Source organism: Thamnophis elegans, chromosome 2, assembly GCF_009769535.1.
Source record: "Thamnophis elegans isolate rThaEle1 chromosome 2, rThaEle1.pri, whole genome shotgun sequence".
Lineage (NCBI taxonomy): Eukaryota > Metazoa > Chordata > Lepidosauria > Squamata > Colubridae > Thamnophis > Thamnophis elegans.
Window position 1 is genome coordinate 21,296,190 of NC_045542.1, and position 19,951 is coordinate 21,316,140.

At 42.1% G+C, this 19,951-nt stretch overlaps 1 protein-coding gene across 1 annotated transcript in view; it reads right to left on the reverse strand.

The window, feature by feature from the left end:
• Positions 1-19,591, reverse strand: part of TSPAN31 (tetraspanin 31) — a 31,756-nt gene extending 12,165 nt beyond the window's left edge. The window contains exons 1-2 of the mRNA XM_032209658.1: positions 19,284-19,591; positions 2,299-2,466 (exon numbers count right to left, since the gene is read on the reverse strand). Coding sequence (XP_032065549.1) covers positions 2,299-2,466; positions 19,284-19,544 — 429 coding nt within the window. The 5' untranslated portion in view covers positions 19,545-19,591. The remainder of the gene's footprint in view (positions 1-2,298; positions 2,467-19,283) is intronic.
• Positions 19,592-19,951: the final 360 nt, after the last annotated feature.

Genomic DNA, 19,951 nt, shown 5'->3' on the forward strand with positions numbered 1-19,951 from the left:
CTTTCTTTTTCATAACTCATTATTCAAGGTATATTGATTTGATTAATAACTTATACAAAGTCATTAATCAAATCAATATACCTTGATTAATGAGTCATCAGTCATATCAACAATCTGCTACTACTTGAACCAATATATCCATCACTGAGAAAGTGTTAAAATCTTATAAGGAAACAGGAACACTGCTTCTATGTTCCCCATACTTTCTCCTACCCTAATATTAAAATTCAATTAACAGCTTACAAAAATGTATTCCTACTAAGTCCTTTACATAACCAGCAAACTCTTAACACAAATGATATTGGCACAGTAGATGGAAGTTACAAGAATGTTATAGAACCAAAGAATATTGTGTCATGTGCCTCAAAAGCAACTACCGTATTCAGTTACAATATATAATTCTAAAAACAGACTCACCAACTACTATACCCTATCCCAAGCACATTAACAATTTCTATTCAGTAGGTTTGCCGACATAAATCTATCTATATAAAAATGGCTGTGTGTGTGTCTGTATGTTCCAGCATAACTCTGGAATGTCTCAAGCAATTTCAACCAAACTTGGTACACAGATTACTTACTCTCTGGAAAACTGTGTAAGACACCCCTAAAACTCCTCAGGGTATGTGTTCTGTTAGGATACATCCTGTTGTGCCTTAAAATGGATTCTATGATACTGCCTTAAAATGGCTTCTATTGTACAGCACTGTGGAGTTGCCATGGTAACGGCTTCATAGTACTCTACAAGGGGGCTCCCTCTGGTAGGGGGGAAAATCCAATATTAGAAATTGCGGTGACGTTCATGGAAGGAGGGTTGGGATAAATAAATACCCGGGCAGTGCTGGGTTATCAGTTAGTATGAAAATAAAGAAGGAACAATCCAGCTTTATCACTAATATAATCTCTAGTGATAAAGGTGGATTGCTCCTTGTACATTCAGATATATTCTGGCGTCTCTTGCATCCAAATTGGATATTACAGTTTAGGACAGTGCAAAAATAGATGGAGAATGAACAACATGAAAGCATTAAATTCAGGAAACATTTATGCTTATATATTTGTTTTAACAATACATGATTATATTTCAACTTCTGCTCCCAGATCATGGAAAGGAACTGCTAGTCTGAATCTATTCACTAACCAAAGCTGGAGCAGCTTCAGAAAGTTTGCTTCCTGCCTCCCTGCCAAAAAGAATGATTATAAGATCTCATACAGCTGATCCACCCCCATCCCTTTCCTTTTATTGCAATATTTCAGATTGTGAGCTTTTATTCTGAAAGTTTATTGGATAAGACTGACAATACAGATGTTTGTCATAAACATACAGTTTATTTCTGGCCTCTTTTTTCTAAATTTATATGCACTATTTTATAATAGATTTTCTGCTGTAGTGCTCTACAGTTCTACCTAGATTTATTCATCATTTTATATATGCAGGATTTAATCCTATCTTAATATTATAATGATCTGAGGGTTGGAAGCGACTATATGATAATCAAATTTTAATTCCTTGCCCAAGGGCAGGATTCTTTACTGGTTATTTTCATCAACAGATTCATACTTTCTATACCATGACAAAAACAGAAGGAAACTTCTGGAGCAGAGCCTCGAAATTAAGGCAATGCCAGCTGTTATTCTCAATGCAGAAGACAAAATATTACCTATTTGGTAGTCTCAAGTACCCAAGTGAAAGTGAGAAAAACTTACAAATATATTTCACCAACGTATCTATCTTCCTCCCATATCTCTTAAATAAACTCCCACCAAGCATAATAGGGGTTCAATGGGAATTGTAGTTCATCAAGATCTAAACAGCCACAAGTTTCCACTTTTCACTTAGGCAGCCCACAATAGCAATAGTAAAGCAATAGGCTTCATACTGCTTTATAGCCCTCTGTAAGACCTTGAAAGGTTGTTTTGAAATCATTTCCCCCTTTCTTAAAAATAAAAAACCCAACCTTTTAAGAAACAAAACTGTACCACTCGGAACAGTTTACAGTCAGTATATCTGCTGTCTCTCTCAAGAAGTTTTCAGAGTCAGCACATTGGCCTTCAACAATATGGGTCATTTTATTGATCTTGGAAGGAAGGAAGGCCGAGTCAACCTTGCGCTGGTGAGGATTGAACTGCTGGCAGTGAGCAGAGTTAGTGTGCGATACTGCAAGGATCTTATTATAACTGGCAATTTCAACTCCAGTCACGCCAATGAGACATCTGGTGAAATTCTCACATATCTATTTTTGCAAGGTAGATTTCAGGAGACAGGGAATAAATTCTGCCAAGAGCATAAAAGGATACAAAGAAAAGCATGACTTGGTGATGGTTGATAGCACCGATGAGTCCCACGATGGCGATGAGAAGCAGGAAGAAGCCCACAGCAATGACCCCTCCGATGATGTGGAGGCTGGGAACAATCCCAAATCCTTTGCCCCAGGCAGCCACACCAATCAGTAGTAGACCAACCAGCTGGAAAACAAGGAAGATTTGCGGTTAGGAAGATGGAAAAAATCAGAAACACTGCAAACAATTCCAATCTATTTAGCTTTTCTTTTCTCTTCAATAAAGTTGCATTATTTCTATTCCCAAATGCTACATAATGTACTGCGATTATGGCTTTTATCTCAGCTCAAGCATAGCATTGTATCTATGAACTAGCCTCCTTTGGATTATTTATCCATTTAACCCAATTCCAGTGAACTGGCCTTAATGTCTGCTCAGTATCATTACCATTCTAGTTTTTGCAGCCAATGACAAGGACTTTCTCATCAACCAGATTGTGGAAAAACTAGCCACCTCCTATAAAACAGTTTTAGTATACTACAAAATTGTCACAATATCCTAAGGGTTCCTAAGAGATCTGAAATGAAAACAGGGATTTGTTTTTCCCCACTTTCCTATTGTTCATTCCAAATATTCAATGACAGAACTAAGTACTGTGTTCTCTCCATTCTAATGCTGCTATATTTTACATTTATTATAGAACAGCAAACTAACCTCAGATAGAGGGGAGGAAAGTAGAGTTTCTTCCAGGGCCATTACAACAGAGTGATTAGGAGAGTGATTCTTCACATTAAACAGCCTTAAATATATACACCAACTTTCTTTATCAACATCCATAGACCCATAAAATTAAATTTTCACTGTACTCTACATTATGTTTAAATTATTCAAAATGTTTCCAAGCCAACAGAATATTGGAAAGTTAGACAAAGGCTGGCAAGTTATTTAGAGCTATAGTAAGGTCATTGTCCTGAGAATAACACACTTTGCCATTCTACATTATTTGAACATTTTTAATTACTTAAATTTTTCCAGTATCTTTGCTTGCTTGTCTGTTAACTTCCAAGATGGAAAGATTCTTTCACACCTTTTTTTATGGGTATAGAGGTAAGAGACTTTCCGATTGATACAGGCAATGAGCCAAACCAATGAATCCCAAACCCAGCTATTCTCCACAAAAGAGAGAAGAGAACTTCAGCCTCATTTACTGACCAGTTGTTCAGCAATTGTTCAAAGTTACGAAGGTACTGGGAGAAAAAAAGACAGCTGGTTCTTGAAGTTTCAGCTGTCACATCATGTCATGTGATTGTGAGCTGGCCTCTTGGCAACCAGCTCACACCTACCACACTGCAGCATCCAACAGTCACATGATCACAATTTGAGATCTTCCCTGCTTGGCTTCCCATAAGCAAAATCAATGGGGAAGTCAGCAGGGAAGGTCCTATAGGTTGCTCTGATCATTTGTTCACTCTCTCTCCAGTCTGCCATCAGCCAGCCCTGGCTTCACTGCACTCGTGTCACACAAGCCACTTGCACACCCTTTCCCATTCAGCACCAGGTGCCCGCCTTACTTGCCTGTCTTTAAAGCACCCAGGACTTGCTTAACGACTTGTAGCCCTCACTTAACAGCAGCAGTTAAGCAGTGATGGGGTTGAGCGATATTGCTCTTTACAACCACGTTGCTTAACAATAGAAATTTCAGTCCCTATTATTGTGGTTAACTGACAACTACCTACTGCTGTTTCTCAACCTTGGCGACTTTAAGTCCTGTGGACTTCAACTCCTAGAATTCCCCCAGCCAGCAGAGCTGGCTGGGGGAATTCTGGGAGTTGAAGTCCACGGGACTTAAAGTCACCAAGGTTGAGAAACACTGACCTACAGGATACTTCATACCCAATTTCAAATGCTTTCCAATATAAGCTATGTACTGTATAGGCCTGGGTGCTTTCTGAGCTTGGTTACCTTCTATTGTCTTGGTTGCCTTCTACTGATAAGTTAGGTAAATTTGTTTTTAACTACAAGAAGTTGTCCAAATAAGGGGAAAGGACACAGAACAGAAATGTGACAAATGCACTTCTCAAACAAGAATGCCAAGTGCAAGGTCTCTTCGATATATACAAAGAGAAAATATTGCACAGGCATGTAGATCCGCATGCACCACAACAAGAACAGAGCACTATCTAGTCATAAAGACAAGAGTATAACAGAATTAGAAGGGACCTTGGAGGTCTTCTAGTACATCCCTATAACATTTCAGATAAATGGTTGTCAAATTTCTCCTTAAAAACCTCCAGTGTTTGAGCATTTACAATTTCTAGAGGCAAGTCGTTCCACTGTTTAATTGTTCTCAATGTTAGGAAATTTCTCCTTAGTTCTAGGTGGGTTCTCTCTTTCCTTGATTAGCTTCCATCCATTGCTTCTTGTCCTGCCTTCGGATGCTTTGGAGAACAGACTGACCCAGGGGTGAAATTCAGCAGGTTCTAGAGAACAGGTAGCTGAAAATTTGAGTAGTTCGGAGAACCGGCAAAAATCACCTCTGGCTGGCCCCAGAGTGGGGTGGGATTGGAGATTTTGCAATATTCTTCCCCCCGGGAATAGGGAGGGAATGGGGATTTTGCAATATTCTTCCCCCAGGAATAGGGAGGGAATGGAGATTTTGCAATATCCTTCCCCTGCCACGTCCACCAAGCCACAGAACTGGTAGTAAAAAAAATTGAATTTCACCACTGGGTTGACCCCCTCTTCTTTATGGCAGCCCCTTAGATATAAGAACACTGCTATATATGAGCTATATAATTATTACAATATACCTATATTGGAACTCGAATTCAGAAACGTCTCTGCAAAGAAATAGGTGAAGCTATTTAAAAAGGGGTGAAATTTGATTCACACTGTGGGCTGGAAAATTATCCCATTTTTCTCTCAATATTAGCAATTCTCGCAACATTTTTGACATTGGCGGTTTGATAAAAGTTGACATAATTAAGAGTAGAAACTAAACACAAGAAGATACCAGTATATTTTAAAACAATAGACTGCTATTTGAAGTTTAAATATTATAGAATGATATTTGAAGTTTATTTTATTTATTCAACTTATTGAATAACTTATACTTATTCAATTAATATTGCTGCCAATCTCACCTAACTGACTTTGGACAACTTACATAATTAAATACAACAAAAATTAGAAATTACAGCCACTGAAAGCAATTAAAACAGTCAATTAGAACACTAATAGTAATTTGTAGGCAGGCCTGAGTTTGAAGGAAAAGCTACCATAGCTTCACAGTACAGTAGCAACTCAGGGGAATCTGACTTTCTAGTTGACCAATACTGGTTGTTCTGGCAACTATCCAGTGGTGGGATTCAGCCAATTCGCACCTATTCGAGAGAACCGGTTATTAACTTTCTAAGCAGTTCAGAGAACCAGTTGTTGGAAGAAATTTCCCTTTGTTTTTTCCCACTTCACAGGGCTAATCCTATAAGGAAGGCAGGAAGGAAACATTCTGGTGTTGTTTCTAGCCTAATCTTTATTGCCCTGCTTACAGAAACTGCCTCTCCGGTTAACCCTTATTACATTGTAACAGCTAAGGCGAAGGCCCATCGATGTGAGTGATGTTGAGTTGGCCACGCCCACCCAGTCACATGATCACCAAGCCACGCCTACCTGGCTGGTCTTTAGGGCAAAGAACCGGTTGTTAAATTATCTGTATCCCACCACTGCCACTATCTATTATTAACCATCTATTAATCTAGCTTTAATCTAGCTAGGAAGGTAACGATAGTCAAACAAGGCCTAGGGAGAACTTGAAGAAAGTAGATTTCATTTAAAGTGGCGAAGCTTAAGAGACACATTAACTTTTTTTAAGCATTCGCAGGACTATACCACCAAAGAGAGCAGACTGTCTTCCATCCCGTCTCTAACCTTCCTCTATTAGGAAACTCTATGGAGATTCTCGGTCATCCAGGTCATGGTTGTCCCCAAGATGCTTTTTTAAGAGGCAACTAGACTTTCTTGTTTTTCTTTGAAGACATTTCGCTTTTCATCCAAGAAGCTTCTTCAGCTCTGACTGGATGGTGGGGAATGAAAAGATTTATACTCCTTGCAGACAGCTGGTCAACCTAGGTGACAAGGCTTTTCTGCAAGGAGTATAAATCTTTCCATTCCCCACCATCCAGTCAGAGCTAAAGAAGCTTCTTGGATATGAGAAGCGAAACGCCTTCAAAGAAAAACAAGAAAGTCCAGTTGCCTCTGGGAAAAAGCACCTTTGGGTCTTTTAGGATAGGTTGTTGAGAAGGTTGGTGGCTTGCAGTTCCAGAAGGCACTCAAGGAAGCAGATTATTTGGACTCTTTTAAATCAGGATTCAGATCTGGTTACAGCATTCAAATGGCACTGGTTATGCTTGTCAACTATCTCTGTTGCGTTTGAGATGGGAGCAGTACAGTACATCTATCCTGGTCCTCCTTGATCTCTCATCAGCTTTCAATACTATTGATTATAGTTATCTTTCTGGACCAGTTCAGGGGACTGGAAGTGCGAGACACACAGTAAAGCCGAAGTGGTGCAGTGGTTAGAGTGCAGTACTGCAGGCTACTTCAGCTGACTGCTAGCTGCAGTTCAGCACTTCAAATCTCACTGGCTCAAGGTTGACTCAGCCTTCCATCTTGAATGCACACCAGGGGGGGGTTCCTCCCGGTTCGCACCGGTTCTTGCGATCCGGTTCGTCAGTGAACCCGGAAGTAATTAACTTCCGGGTTCCTAGCCCCTGTCGCTGGGTGCCTGCAGGGTTTTTCTTTTTAAAAAACGCCTCTCCGGAGAGGAAGCCCTGTCAAAGCGCACCTTTCCCGCCTCGGCGGCTGCAGGGACCACCCCACCGCTTTATCTTCTTCCTCCTCCTCCTCCCCTTCCGCCCTGAGCAGCAGCAATGGCAGCCGAGCTGGGAAATGGGCGCTTTGGCAGGGCTGTGGAAGCCCTGTCAAAGCGCACCTTTCCCGCATCGGCGGCTGCAGGGACCGCCCCGCCGCTTTCTCTTCCTCCTCCTCCTCCTCCTCTTCTGCCCTGAGCAGCGGCAGCCGAGCTGGGAAATGGGCACTTTAGCAGGGCTGTGGAAGCCGTGTCAAAGCGCACCTTTCCTGCGTCGGCGGCTGCAGGGACCGCCCCGCCGCTTTCTCTTCCTCCTCCTCCTCCTCTTCCCCTTCTGCCATGAGCAGCAGCAACGGCAGCCGAGCTGGGAAAGGGGCGCTTTAGCAGGGCTGTGGAAGCTCTGTCAAAGCGCACCTTTCCCGCCTTGGCGGCTGCAGGGACCACCCCGCCGCTTTCTCTTCCTCCTCCTCCTCCTCCCCTTCCGCCCGCAGTAGCAGCAACGGCAGCTGAGCCGGGAAAGGAGCGCTTTTGCAGGGCTTCCGCCGCGGCCCCAAGGACTGCTGACCTCGCGCCTCCGTTTCTTCTTCTTCCCCAGCCTTCCCAGTTAGCTTGCTTGAAGCTCCGAGGAGGCGGGAGGAGGGTCGCAGGAGTGGAAGTGGGGGGAGGTCTTCCCGGCCGGGAAGAGCTGAGAGGCTGCCGGCCCCTTTCGCAGGAAAGTTAACTTTTCTTGGCGAAATCCTGCCCCCCCCCCCGCGTGGGTGAGTGGTCGGCTGTCCTCTTCCCGTAAGCCGCCCGGAGTTACCTGTGTGTGAGGTGGGCTGCCCTATGCATTTGCGTGTGTGCGCTGGAAAGAGAGTGAAAAAGAGAGGGAGAAATAATTATATTAATTAGATAGATCAGTCTTTCTCCACCTTGGAGACTTGAAAGTGTGTGGACTTCAACTCCCAGAAAGGGAGTTGGGAGAAAGGGAGAAAGGAGGAGAGAATGAAAGGAAGATGGGGGAAAGAAGAAAGAGGTAAGGAGAGGAGGATGGAAAGGAGAGAAAGAGGGGGAGAGAGGGTAGAAAGGGGAAGAGGAAGAGCAGGAGTAGGAGAAAGGGAAGGGAAGAAGGAAGGGGAAGGAGAGGAAGAAGGAGGAAAGTAGAGAAGGGAGGGAGGGTGAAAAGAAAGAGGTAAGGAGAGGAGGATGGAAAGGAGAGAAAGAGGAGGAGAGAGGGTAGGAAGGGGATGAGGAAGAGCAGGAGTAGGAGAAAGGTACAGGAAGAAGGAAGGGAAAGGAGAGCAGGAAGGAAGAAAGTAGAGAAGGGAGGAAGGGAGAAAAGAAAGGGAAAATAAGGTGGTGTTATAACAGGAGGAAGGGATGGTAAACAAAGCAACCCAAACTGTATATTATAACCTATTAAATGAAATAATAAATGTATAAGAATGATAAATGTTAAAACACTTGTAACCAAATGACATGCTATATGTGATGATGGGTTTTTTTCTTTTTGTTTTGTTTTGTTTTTATTGTTGTGGGTATGTGTCGTCTATGTAACAAAAAAAATAAAAAAATATTTTTATAAAAAGGTGGAGAAACACTGAGATAGATGATAATGAGGGAGGGAGAGGGAGAGAGAGACAGAGAGACCATAACTAGATAGACAGATAGGCAGGCAGATAAACGGATGGATAGAGAGAAAGAGAGAGAGATAGGTAGGCAAGCAGATAGATGGATGGAGAAAGAGAGGGGGAAAGAGGGAGAGGGATACCATAACTAGATAGGCAGGCAGATAGACAGACAGATGGATGGATGGATAGAGAGAGAGAGGATGTATATAATTAAGGTGACCAGACGTCCCTAGCGAGGTCGCGGGCTGGCAGTAACTGCCGCGGCCTAGCTCCCCCCCCCCCCGGTCAATGGTGTCCCTCTTTACCAATCTGAAAATCTGGTCACCTTACTTGTTTAGGTAATTCTGAGGTGGTTGATGGTTCTGTGAGTGCCTGTCCTTTATAATTTTCCACATTGCCTTGATGGTTTTTATTCCAGTGACTTTGTCTTTCCTGTTCTTAGGCTTAGGAAAAAAAAACTGGTTTCATTGGCAGTCTTTCTTTTTTTGGGGGGGGGGGGATTTTTATTTTTTTGGTGTTTTCCTAGCACTGTCATAGTTTGTGGGTGTGGGTGGGTGTGTAATGTCCCACAGTTATCTATGCATTAATAATGATCTAGTAATATTAATAATATCTAGTAATTAGTAATATCTAGTAATAACATCATCTTGGCCACTCCCACCAGGTCACATGGGTGGCAGACCACTCCCATCCGGTCATATGGGTGGCAAGCCACTCCCATCCGGTCACATGGGTGGCAAGCCACTCCCACAAAGGAGGCCACGCCCACAGAGGTGGTTCGAACAATTTTTGAAACCCACCCCTGATGCACACTTATGTGAAAATTGTTGGAGGCAATATGCTGACTTTATAAACCGTTTGGAAAGGGCTGTAAAAGGACTATGAAGCGGTATATAATTTTAAGTGCTATTGCTATTGCTATTAAAATGTTTTTTCTCCTTTCTCTGGAATCAGTTCCAGTCAGTGTTGACCGGATGGGGAAGTGGGAGGATTGAGCCCGATGTCCCCACTTTGTGGTGTTCGATCAGAGCTCTACCATATCCTACCCCTGTTTAGAATCTAAGTGAAGCTGCTGGGGAAGGCTATCCATTGGCACAGGGTTATACTGTGTCATACAGATTATATATAAAATCATGCATCTCTACTCCAGACTGACCAAGAGATGCTGCCAAGGTTCTTTCCCAATGTCTGGAGTCTGTGAAGAGTGGGTGAAGAACAACATGCTTCAGTTCAACCTTGGCAAGACCAAGTAGCTACAGTGAGCACTTAACCTTCCAGATCCTGAGATTTTCCATCTTTGGTTCTGAGTGGGGTTGCACTCCCTCAGACAGAACTGGTTTGCAATTTGGGGATTTCTCCTGGACTCAGGGCTCCTGTTAAAAAAGCAGACGGCTTCCCTGACTAGGAGAGCCTCTACACAGCTCTTTGCCTTGTGTGTCAATTGCATCCATTTCTGGACTGAGAGGCCCTATTGACTCCACTGGCTTGATTACTATAATGCCTGCTCTTGAGGAGGTTTCACAACTAGTCCAGAATGCAGCATCATGGATGTTTGGGGACATATCACAATATGCTCATGAATCACCTCTGTTCCATGAGCCACCATGACTTACAGTAAACTTCTGGGTAGAATTCAAGATGCTGGCTGTCACTTACTGTCAGGCCTGCATTTATATTCCTTTTAGAATTGTGGCATGCCACACTTTCTCTTATTTCATTATGCTGTTTCTTTAAGTATAGTCAATGGGAGGGAGGAATAGACAGGAGAGAGATTGTGGAATGTATTGTTTTCATTTTTTACTAGAAGCCAAGGTCATCCTTTGTCTCCGGACTTTCACACCTGGTGGGAAGTAACTGGGCATGGAAGAAGAAGATTGGACCATGGGATGGATTGTGGGTGTGGGGACAAGATCATGAACTTTTAACTGGGTGGAATCCTGATGTCATTTCCAGTATTGGAACATAACACAGATGTGCCTAAGATGTCTGTCTTATTAAATTGGAACAAAAAGGATCCTTTTGCCTTGGACTCTGATTTAATTCTGCATGATTCTTGGAACGCTGACACTTACTTTACCACCTACACAGCACAGCGCCAGGTTATTTCGGAGTCACCTGTCTCTCCCACCGCACAGAACTAGCAGGATTGACATGCTCCATGCCTATTCTGTTGGACAGAGTTACCTTGTGGGATCTAAGCAGGGGTGGGATTGAAAAAAGTTAGCAACCAGTTCTCTGCCTGGTTGCTGGGTGGGCGTGGCCTACTTGGCCTCCTGCACCATGGTGGGAGGGGGCGTTTTTGCTCTTCCCAGGCTCCAGAGGCTTTCCCCGAACCTCCAGAAGGGCAAAAACAGCCCCCCGGGGCTCCGGAGGCGGGAAACAGGCCCGTTTTCAGGCTTCCGGTACTTCTGGTAGGCCCGTTTTTCACCCTCCCTAAGCTCAGGAGACTTTCCACGAGCCTCCAGAAGGGAGAAAGTGGCCGCCCCCGGGCTCCAGAGTCCCTCTGGAGGCAGGAAACATGCATGTTTCCAGACTTCTGGGAGGCCTGTTTTTTGCCCTCGCAGAGCTTCCACGTGGACTCTGCACTTACCTGGCCTGATAAATGGACCACATGGAGACGAGGGCGGAGTGGGTGGGGCCATCCAGTCCATGCAACAACCAGTTCAGTGAACCAGATGCAAAATTAACATCCAGTTCGCCTGAACTGGTGCGAACTGGCTGAATCCCACCACTGGATCTAAACTTTTTCTCTGTTTTGGCGCCTGTTCTAAGGAACAGCAGCTCTTTAGAATACGGGTGGCCCCACTCTGTTGGACTTTCACAAAGCATTAAAGGCTTTTATACCCTCAGAGAGAACTAATATTAAAATGCTGTACCATTGGGGTACCACCCCAATTTTGATTCCTAAAATGAGTAATCACTTTTTCAAAAAATGCTGGAAATATAATGACCTATAGAGAGCAAGGATGAGGTAATTGTATGTGAGAATGAGGCAGAGAGGGGACAGAGATGCTACCTAGGGAACAATCAGATAAGAGAAGACGGAACCTGCAGATACACAATTGGCAAAGAATTCCAGGACCCACCCAACAACTTCTCAAACCTTTTTAACAGTGGGATAGTGTGATATTTGTACTTTCAGACTTACAAGACCCTATTCCAGGTGGTCCTCAACTTAAGACCACAATTGAGCCCAGAATTTATGTTGCTAAGTGAAAAATTTGTTAAATGAGTTTTGTCACATTTGATGATTTTATTTGCCACATTTGTTAACTGAATCACTTCCATGGTTAATTTAATAACGTGGTTGTTAAGTGAATCTGGCTTCCCCATTGACTTTGCCTGACAGAAAGTCGCAAAAGATGATCACATGACCCCAGGACACTACAACCTTCATAAATACGAATCAGTTGTCAAGCCTCTGAATGTAAATCACATGTCCATGGGGATGCTGCAATGGTCGTTAAAAATGTTCATAAATCACTTTTTCCAGTGATGTTGTAACTTTAAACGGTTACTAGATGAATTGCTATAAGTTGAGGACTACCTGTATGGCTTACAATAATGTAGAATTAGCTCATATGGTTGCCATTTCCTGTAAGTCTTACCTAATAAAACTAATGACCATGACAGAATTAATGTAATAACTAAGTGTAATTATGCAATAAACAGTAAGTAAGTGGGGGAGGAGGGTATGATTGTACAATATGGCTGCAGGGATGCCCAAAAAGGAAACCAATGCCATCATTCTCAGTAAGGTGTTTGCAACTTGTGAATTGGGAATGAGAAATTTAACCCTCTCCCTTCCCCACAGACTATACAGATAATTGTCGACTGACAACAGTTCATTTAGTGACCATTCAAAGTTACAATGGCACTGAAAAAAGTGACTTATGATCATTTTTCACACTTACAAACATTGCACATTCCCATTGTCAAGTGATCAAAATTCAGGCACTTGGCAGCTGACTCAAGGTTATGATGGTTGGAGTAATGTTACTACCTTTTGCAACTTTATTACAAGTAAAATCAATGGGGCAGCCAGGTTCACTTAACAACCATGACACTAACGTAACAACTGTAATGTTTCACTTAACAACCCAATTTAACATCAGGAATGTAGGGCTCAATTGACAAGGACTATCTGTACTATCAAAGATTTCCTATCCATTATTCTGTCCGATAATTATATTTTAGGCCTGGCTAGTAAGATGGGTTAGTCCTTGTGTGAATCAACTTGCATATTTTAAAATTTCAAAAATACGTGGATATTCTGGTAGCGATGAATCAGGAAGGAGGCTCAAATATAAATAAAATGTACAAGTTATGCTTTACCGACTTAATCAGAATGGTGGGATTATTTTTAACTCTTGCAATGTTATAGTACCATTTTTGAGACAATTATTTATATATTTATTGTATATCTGTTTGGGGTTTTAACCCTTTGTTAACCTAGAGTTACTGCTGTGACACCAAATAGCTATATAAATTATATGAACAAATTTTTAACCTAGAAGATAGCATTAAGTCTAATGAATAGTAAAATTAAAAAGCAGATTTTGATTGAACATCAGAAGAATTTTAGCAGTATATAACATTTTCAGCGTAGGAGATATTCAATCTATTACTAAAAAAGCAATCCTTTGAAGAATGTATCAGTTCTGAAATTTCTGCACTAAGTAGGAAGCAGAGGGGAAGAAATGTGTTAATTTTCTTTTTTAATATAGTAATTTTATTAAAAGTTGCAATAAAAATATAAAAGCTAGACAAAAATTAAAGAAAAATAGAAAGTGTGCAAATAAAAATGAAAAAAAATTGAATGGAAAGAAAAAATAATCAAGAAAAAGAAATACATAAAGACCTAATCCCAAATATAAACAATTTTAGTATCTTATTGCCTTTGCTTAAAATTCAAATGATCTTTTCTTTCCACATCCCATATCTTTTAACAAATCCTTAAAACCTGGTCATTCAGTCCTGATCAGCAAGGTTACCAGAGATAGTAATTTTCTATTTCAACCTTGACCAAATATACTAATTTTACATTCCTTCCTTTTACTTTTAACAGTCTTGGTCTTTAGTCCCTAATGTCCTAGAACTTGGTTTTTTTTTTGTTCCTATCTATCATCTATCTATCTATCTATCTATCTATCTATCTATCTATCTATCTATCTATCTATCTATCTATCTATCGATCTATAGAGGCAGACAATTGTTAAATTAATATTCTTTTAAAATATCACTGTTCAAAAATATCCTTTAAGATGTCCAATGTTAAAATATTTTGCTTCATTCTTATTAGTAAAGTCAAATATGTTTTTCTCCTTTAATTGTAATCTTTAGTTGTTTCTAGTTTCCTCTAGTATCCAACCTTCAAAGTCTGATCCCATCATGTTTTTTAAGAGAATTCAAAACAAAAGCATTTTCCTGTGGAAAAGGATTCTTTTAATTAATTATAAAATCTTATTTAAAATCAATCTGGCTCTTTAATTCATTTGTAACTTTTCAAAATCAAACTTCTAATCTGCAATGCGCTCTACATGGGGCAGCCCTTGAAGAGCATTCGGAGACTTCAACTGGTCCAGAATGCGGCCGCGCGAGCGATTGTGGGTATACCTCGATACACCCACGTCACACCTATCCTCCGCGAGCTGCACTGGCTTCCAATCAGTCTCCGGATACGCTTCAAGGTGCTAGTTATCACTTATAAAGCCCTTCATGGTATTGGACCTGGGTACTTGAGAGACCGCCTGCTGCCAATTACCTCCCAAAGACCCATTAGATCGCACAGGGTCAGCCTCCTCCGGGTTCCATCCACCAGCCAATGCCATCTGGCTACGACCCGGGGGAGGGCCTTCTCTGTTGCAGCTCCAGCCCTTTGGAACGAACTCCCCGCGGAGATTCGGACCCTCACCTCTCTCCCTGCTTTCCAAAAAGCCGTTAAAACCTGGCTGTGTCGGCAGGCCTGGGGTTGATGAGCTCCCTTCCCCTCTCGACAGGTGTGGTTGTTGGTCATTTTAAATGTTTATTTTGTACTTGTATGTTTCCCCTTCCCGTTTAAGTTGTTCGCCGCCCTGAGTCCCTTTTAGGGAATAGGGCGGCATATAAATAAAATAAAACTTAAATTTAATCATCTTTTGCTGTTTATTCCAAAATATTTTCTTAAAGTTCCTCAAACTTGTATTTAAAACTTTTTTTGCTGAAGATTGGAGGAAACTCACAGTGCTGTAAAATCTATAAATCCAAAGTCTTCTAATAACTGAAAAGCGGTTAACAAGTAATTTCTTTAAGTAATTAGAAAAGGAAGCATGCAACCCCAAGTATCCTTTTGAAAGTACCAACTGTGGTTTTGAGCAAAAGGATGACTATTGTTTCTAGTCTCCTAGAGCTCCAAATCTGCTGTTATCTTGCATTCTCCTGACAAGGAGCAACTGTCTGGAGCACTTGTGAGTGATCTCAACTCATCTCAACTGGAAAGGAATTACAGAGAACTGATCTACTCGCCAGTTCTTCATTATGCTGCAACTGTCGGATCTGCTTTGAGTGGAGTTTGCTATTTCTTCTCCGGAAATCTTAAGTGGGTTAGATTTTATATCTATTCATCTGGTTTGTGGAAATGACAGGTAAATCTGCTACTTGTGGGTATAACTGCAACAATAAATGCTAGGAACTTGTTTTCTTAAAGCAGCAAACAAACTGTAAAATTATTCAGGGAAATATACTAACCACATTTACTTTGATGCAGAAATATTTTGTAAAGCCTTTGCTACAAACATTTGCAGGCGAGGCCCGTTTTAGCTAAGGTACTGGATGCTCCATTAGATGAAGTTTTACAACGTATCAACTTGTATCAAGTATAGCTATGTGTCAAAATAAACCTGGTTGGCTACAAATAAATTCATTTGACTGAAAAATATCAAATGCCTCTAAATTGTATATGAAGATACTGCAATTATTGAAGTCATGAGGCATTTGATATTTTTCATTGACCAGAAGCTACCAGAGTAATTGCAGTCAATGTGGCCATCTTCTTTGACATTTCCTTAGTACAGTAATCTCATTCTTCTCTTTATTTTAGCTTTTTATCTGGGCAGCAGAGAGGTGGATTTCAATTTTATCATTGGGCAGTAGAAAATAAATAATTGGGGAAGGGGGAATAGTTGTACAAATCAGCTAGAGATGCCCATAAAGGAAAAGAATGCCTTCATCTCAAGTAATATGTTTGTGGCTTGTGAATGACAATTATTTTGACTACCTCCCCCCCACTATAATCTCAACAATTTCCTACCCACCATACTTTCTGATAATTATATTTTAGGCCTGGCCACTATGATGGATCAGTCTTTGTGTGAATCAACTTGCATATTTTAAAATTTCAAAAATTATGTGGCCATTTGGGTAGAGGTGATCCAGGCTCACATATAAATAAAATGTATGAGCTGTGCTTTAGTCCCACTTAATCAGGACATGAAACTTTATGCTGAAAAAGGTCTTTAGTCAATTTTGAAAAGGAAGAACACACTCCCTATTTAAACAGTGTACCAAGAATTATTTGATTCCCCCCCCCCCCGCCTTGCAAGTTCAAGCATCTGTTTCTGTACTCAACAGCACCTTACAATATTGTATAATATTATATAATATACAATATTATGTAATAGCAATCTTCCAATATTTATTTATAAGAGCCGAGGTGGCGCAGTGGTTAGGGTGCAGTACTGCAGGCCACTTCAGCTGACTGTTATCTGCAGTTCAGCGGTTCTAATCTCACCGGCTCAAGGTTGACTCAGCTTCCATCCTTCCGAGGTGGGTGAAATGAGGACCCAGACTGTGGGGGCGATATGCTGACTCTGTAAAACCGCTTAGAGAGGGCTGAAAGCCCTATGAAGCGGTATATAAGTCTAACTGCTATTGCTATTGCTATTGGAATGCCACAAAGAAGAGGGGTTCAACCTATTCTCCAAAGCACCTGAATGCAGGACAAGAACTAACAGATCTATCAGTCTCCTGGCAGGACTGAAGGCTAAATACATATGAGGAGCAGTTGCAGGAATTGGGTATGTCTAGTTTAATGAGGTGAAGGCCTATAGATGATATGATAGCAGCGTTCCCATATCTAAGGGGCTGTCACAAAGAAGAAAAGGGTCAACCTATTCTCCAATACAAAGCACCTGAAGGCAGGAAAAGAACTAACAGATGAACATTTATCAAAGAGAGATTCAACCTAGAACTAAAGAGAAATTTCCTGACAGAACAATTAATCAGCTTGCTTCCAGAAGTTGTGGGTGCTCCCACACTGGAGGTTTTTAAGAAGAGCTTTGACAAGCATTTCTCTGGAATGGTATCTCCAGCATCTCCTGCTTGAGCAAGGCGTTGGACAAGAAGACCCCCCCCCCCCCCATGTCCCTTCCAGCTCAATTATTCTGTCTACTACTTATAGAAAAATGGTCAGGCAGATACCATTCTGTGTAACGAAGCATGGCCATGATTTTCCACTGTATAGTTCGCAATATCTAAAACAACAAATACATGTAATCTGCTTTGAGAGCAGTAGCTCTGCTTTCAAAAATTTCTAATTGCATGAAAAATGCAGCTGAGCTGTCTGTTCTGTGAAAATGGAATCAGGTTATCCAACACAGAATCTGCCCCACTTCTTATGATTTTAAATAGGTTTCCTCAGTTATAAAGATTCTGTCCATTGATGCTGAATGCAACTTACATTATTTAAAATCAGAGTCTTTCAAAGTTCTTTCTTTCACCAGGATTCCAGCAATGCAAAACCTCTTACAGCACAACATATGAAGTCCAACAAATTCTTACTATCCATACTTAATTTACCTTAGGCCTCTTGTCTTTCTCAAAGGAAGGAGAAAAGTTCATTTGTTGATTTATTAGGTTTATAATCTACCTTTGTGCAGCACACATAGCATTCCTTTCTCCCATTTCCCTATCACAAGCATGTGAAGTAGGTTGCATTGCAAGAGAGTGAGTGGCCTGGTTACCTAATAACTTCTGTAGCTGAGGATGGATTAGAATCTCAGTCTCCCTAATGCCAGTCTTGCATTTTTAAATAAGAGCATTTTCTGCCATTGTACAAGGAAAACTATTAAAGTGCTATTAAACCAGTCATTTTCTGTTCTGCTCTTGTTTGAGTTAGGTATTGGTAATTCTTATTTCTTCAAAGTTTCCCAGAGGTTCCTGCAGTGTAGCCAGAGACCCAGTCAAATGACACATAATCTTTGTAACTTATTTACCAGATCTGACAAAACACAGGTCAGCAAACAAGAAGAGAAGGTTTGGTCAGTTGCTAGCAGTCAAGGGACATTTGAGGCAAGGTTTCAAATTTGCAGAGCCAGGTTTTCTTAGGTAAATATCACAAGCTTCTCATTCTATGCAATCCTGACAGGACATATGTTTAGTCCAACTCTTCTGGGGCCAACCCATTACCCACACATCACCTTCCCCCAAAATGCTTGCAAACAAAGTATGCAGGATTTATAGCTTCTCTTCCTACTATTCTACAATTTCCTGGCCCATAAAAACAGTCAGACAAAACGAATCTCTTTTTTTCCTACCATGCATTCTCTCACAGATTAATCTTAGCCTTTCTCCATCTGCTCTGCTGTAGGGGACCACAATCCCCCTCAACATTTCCTGCCATATGAGTTAGAAACTCTTGAGACTATACAAGCAGTCCTCAACTTACAACAGTTCATTTCGTGACCGTTTGAAGTGACTTATGAACATTTTTCACACTTAAGACCATTGCAGCATCCCCATGGTCACATGTTTACATTCGGCTGCTTGACAAATGGTTCATATTTACGACAGTTGCAGTGTCCCAGGATTATGCGATCATCTTTGCTGAGCTTCCAACAAGCGAAGTCAATGGGGAAGCTAGATTCACTAACCACTGTGTGTGGCTAATTTAACCACTGCAGTGATTCATTTAACAGATGTGGCGAGGAAAGTCACAAAATGGGGCAAAGGTGTCTGAACAAATTACCCCCCTTAGCAACATAAACTCTGGGCTCCGTTGTGGTCGTAAATCGAAGACTACCTGCATTCCAACACAATCGAAGGTCACCAGATTGGGGCAACTGCTCTAGGCAGAAGCAGTGAGGTCATCCCTTCACCCAGCTCTTATTTATTTTCCTCTAAAAATTACCTCCAGCTCCCTTCCAACACACACACACACACACACACACACACACACACACACACACACACACACATATCCTCATCCTCAAGAATACAATCAGAGAAAGACCTGGCCAGATTTTTTGGCCCCCAAATCCAAGCTCCTACCGGGGCACCCAGCAATCCCATTATGGGTGGGGTTCTCCCCCCCCCCGCCCATCATCATGCGCGCACACGCGCGCGCGCGCACACAAGCTTTCTTCCCCCTGGATCTAGCCCCCCCCCCCCCCCAACCTCCCTTTCCCTCCATAGGAACTCCACGCTCTTCTCCTTTCCAAGCTACGTCCGGGAAGAAGCAAAGCAGCCGTCCCAACGGGTGTTATACTCACCACGTAAACGACGTTGAGGGCGCACAGAGCATTGCGTGAGCAGGCGAAGCCCCCGCAAACCATGTTTTCCAAACAAGGAGGAACAAAGCCCACTCGCCTCTGAAAACGCCGAACTGAGACTTTCCTCCCGCCCCCCCAAGGGGCAGCACCCGCGGACACTACCCCTTTAAATCCCGGGCCTGCTTCCACCGCGCTTGCGCACCGATACTCAGTGCTGCCTGCCGGCTCGGCGCATTCTCTCGATAGAACGCCCACACTCATCCGCCGCAGGCGCAGGCGCCCTTGGAGTGAGACGCGCTGCCCCTGGGGAGTCGGCCGTCTCCATCCGGGTTCTGAAGTTAAAAAAATACGGAAGATGCGTAACCCAACCACAGAGATGAGCTTTTGAAAAACAATGACGTGACGTCGTCTTACTTCCGGTTGTAGGCTGCCATTTTCGGGGGCGGCGGGTTGTTGAGTTGGGCTGGCTTAATGGAGAAATGAGACTTTTTATAACGCGCCTTGTTTTATAGTCTATTGAAATAGTTTATATTTCTTTCTTAGGTGATATTCCACTCATACAAATGGGAAAGTAGCATCGTTCTGCTGTGTAATGTTTGAATATTTTCTGCGGTGATGCAACCATTTCCCGAAATGCTCCCATGGCGCCTTTTGCAGCAGAATTGAAG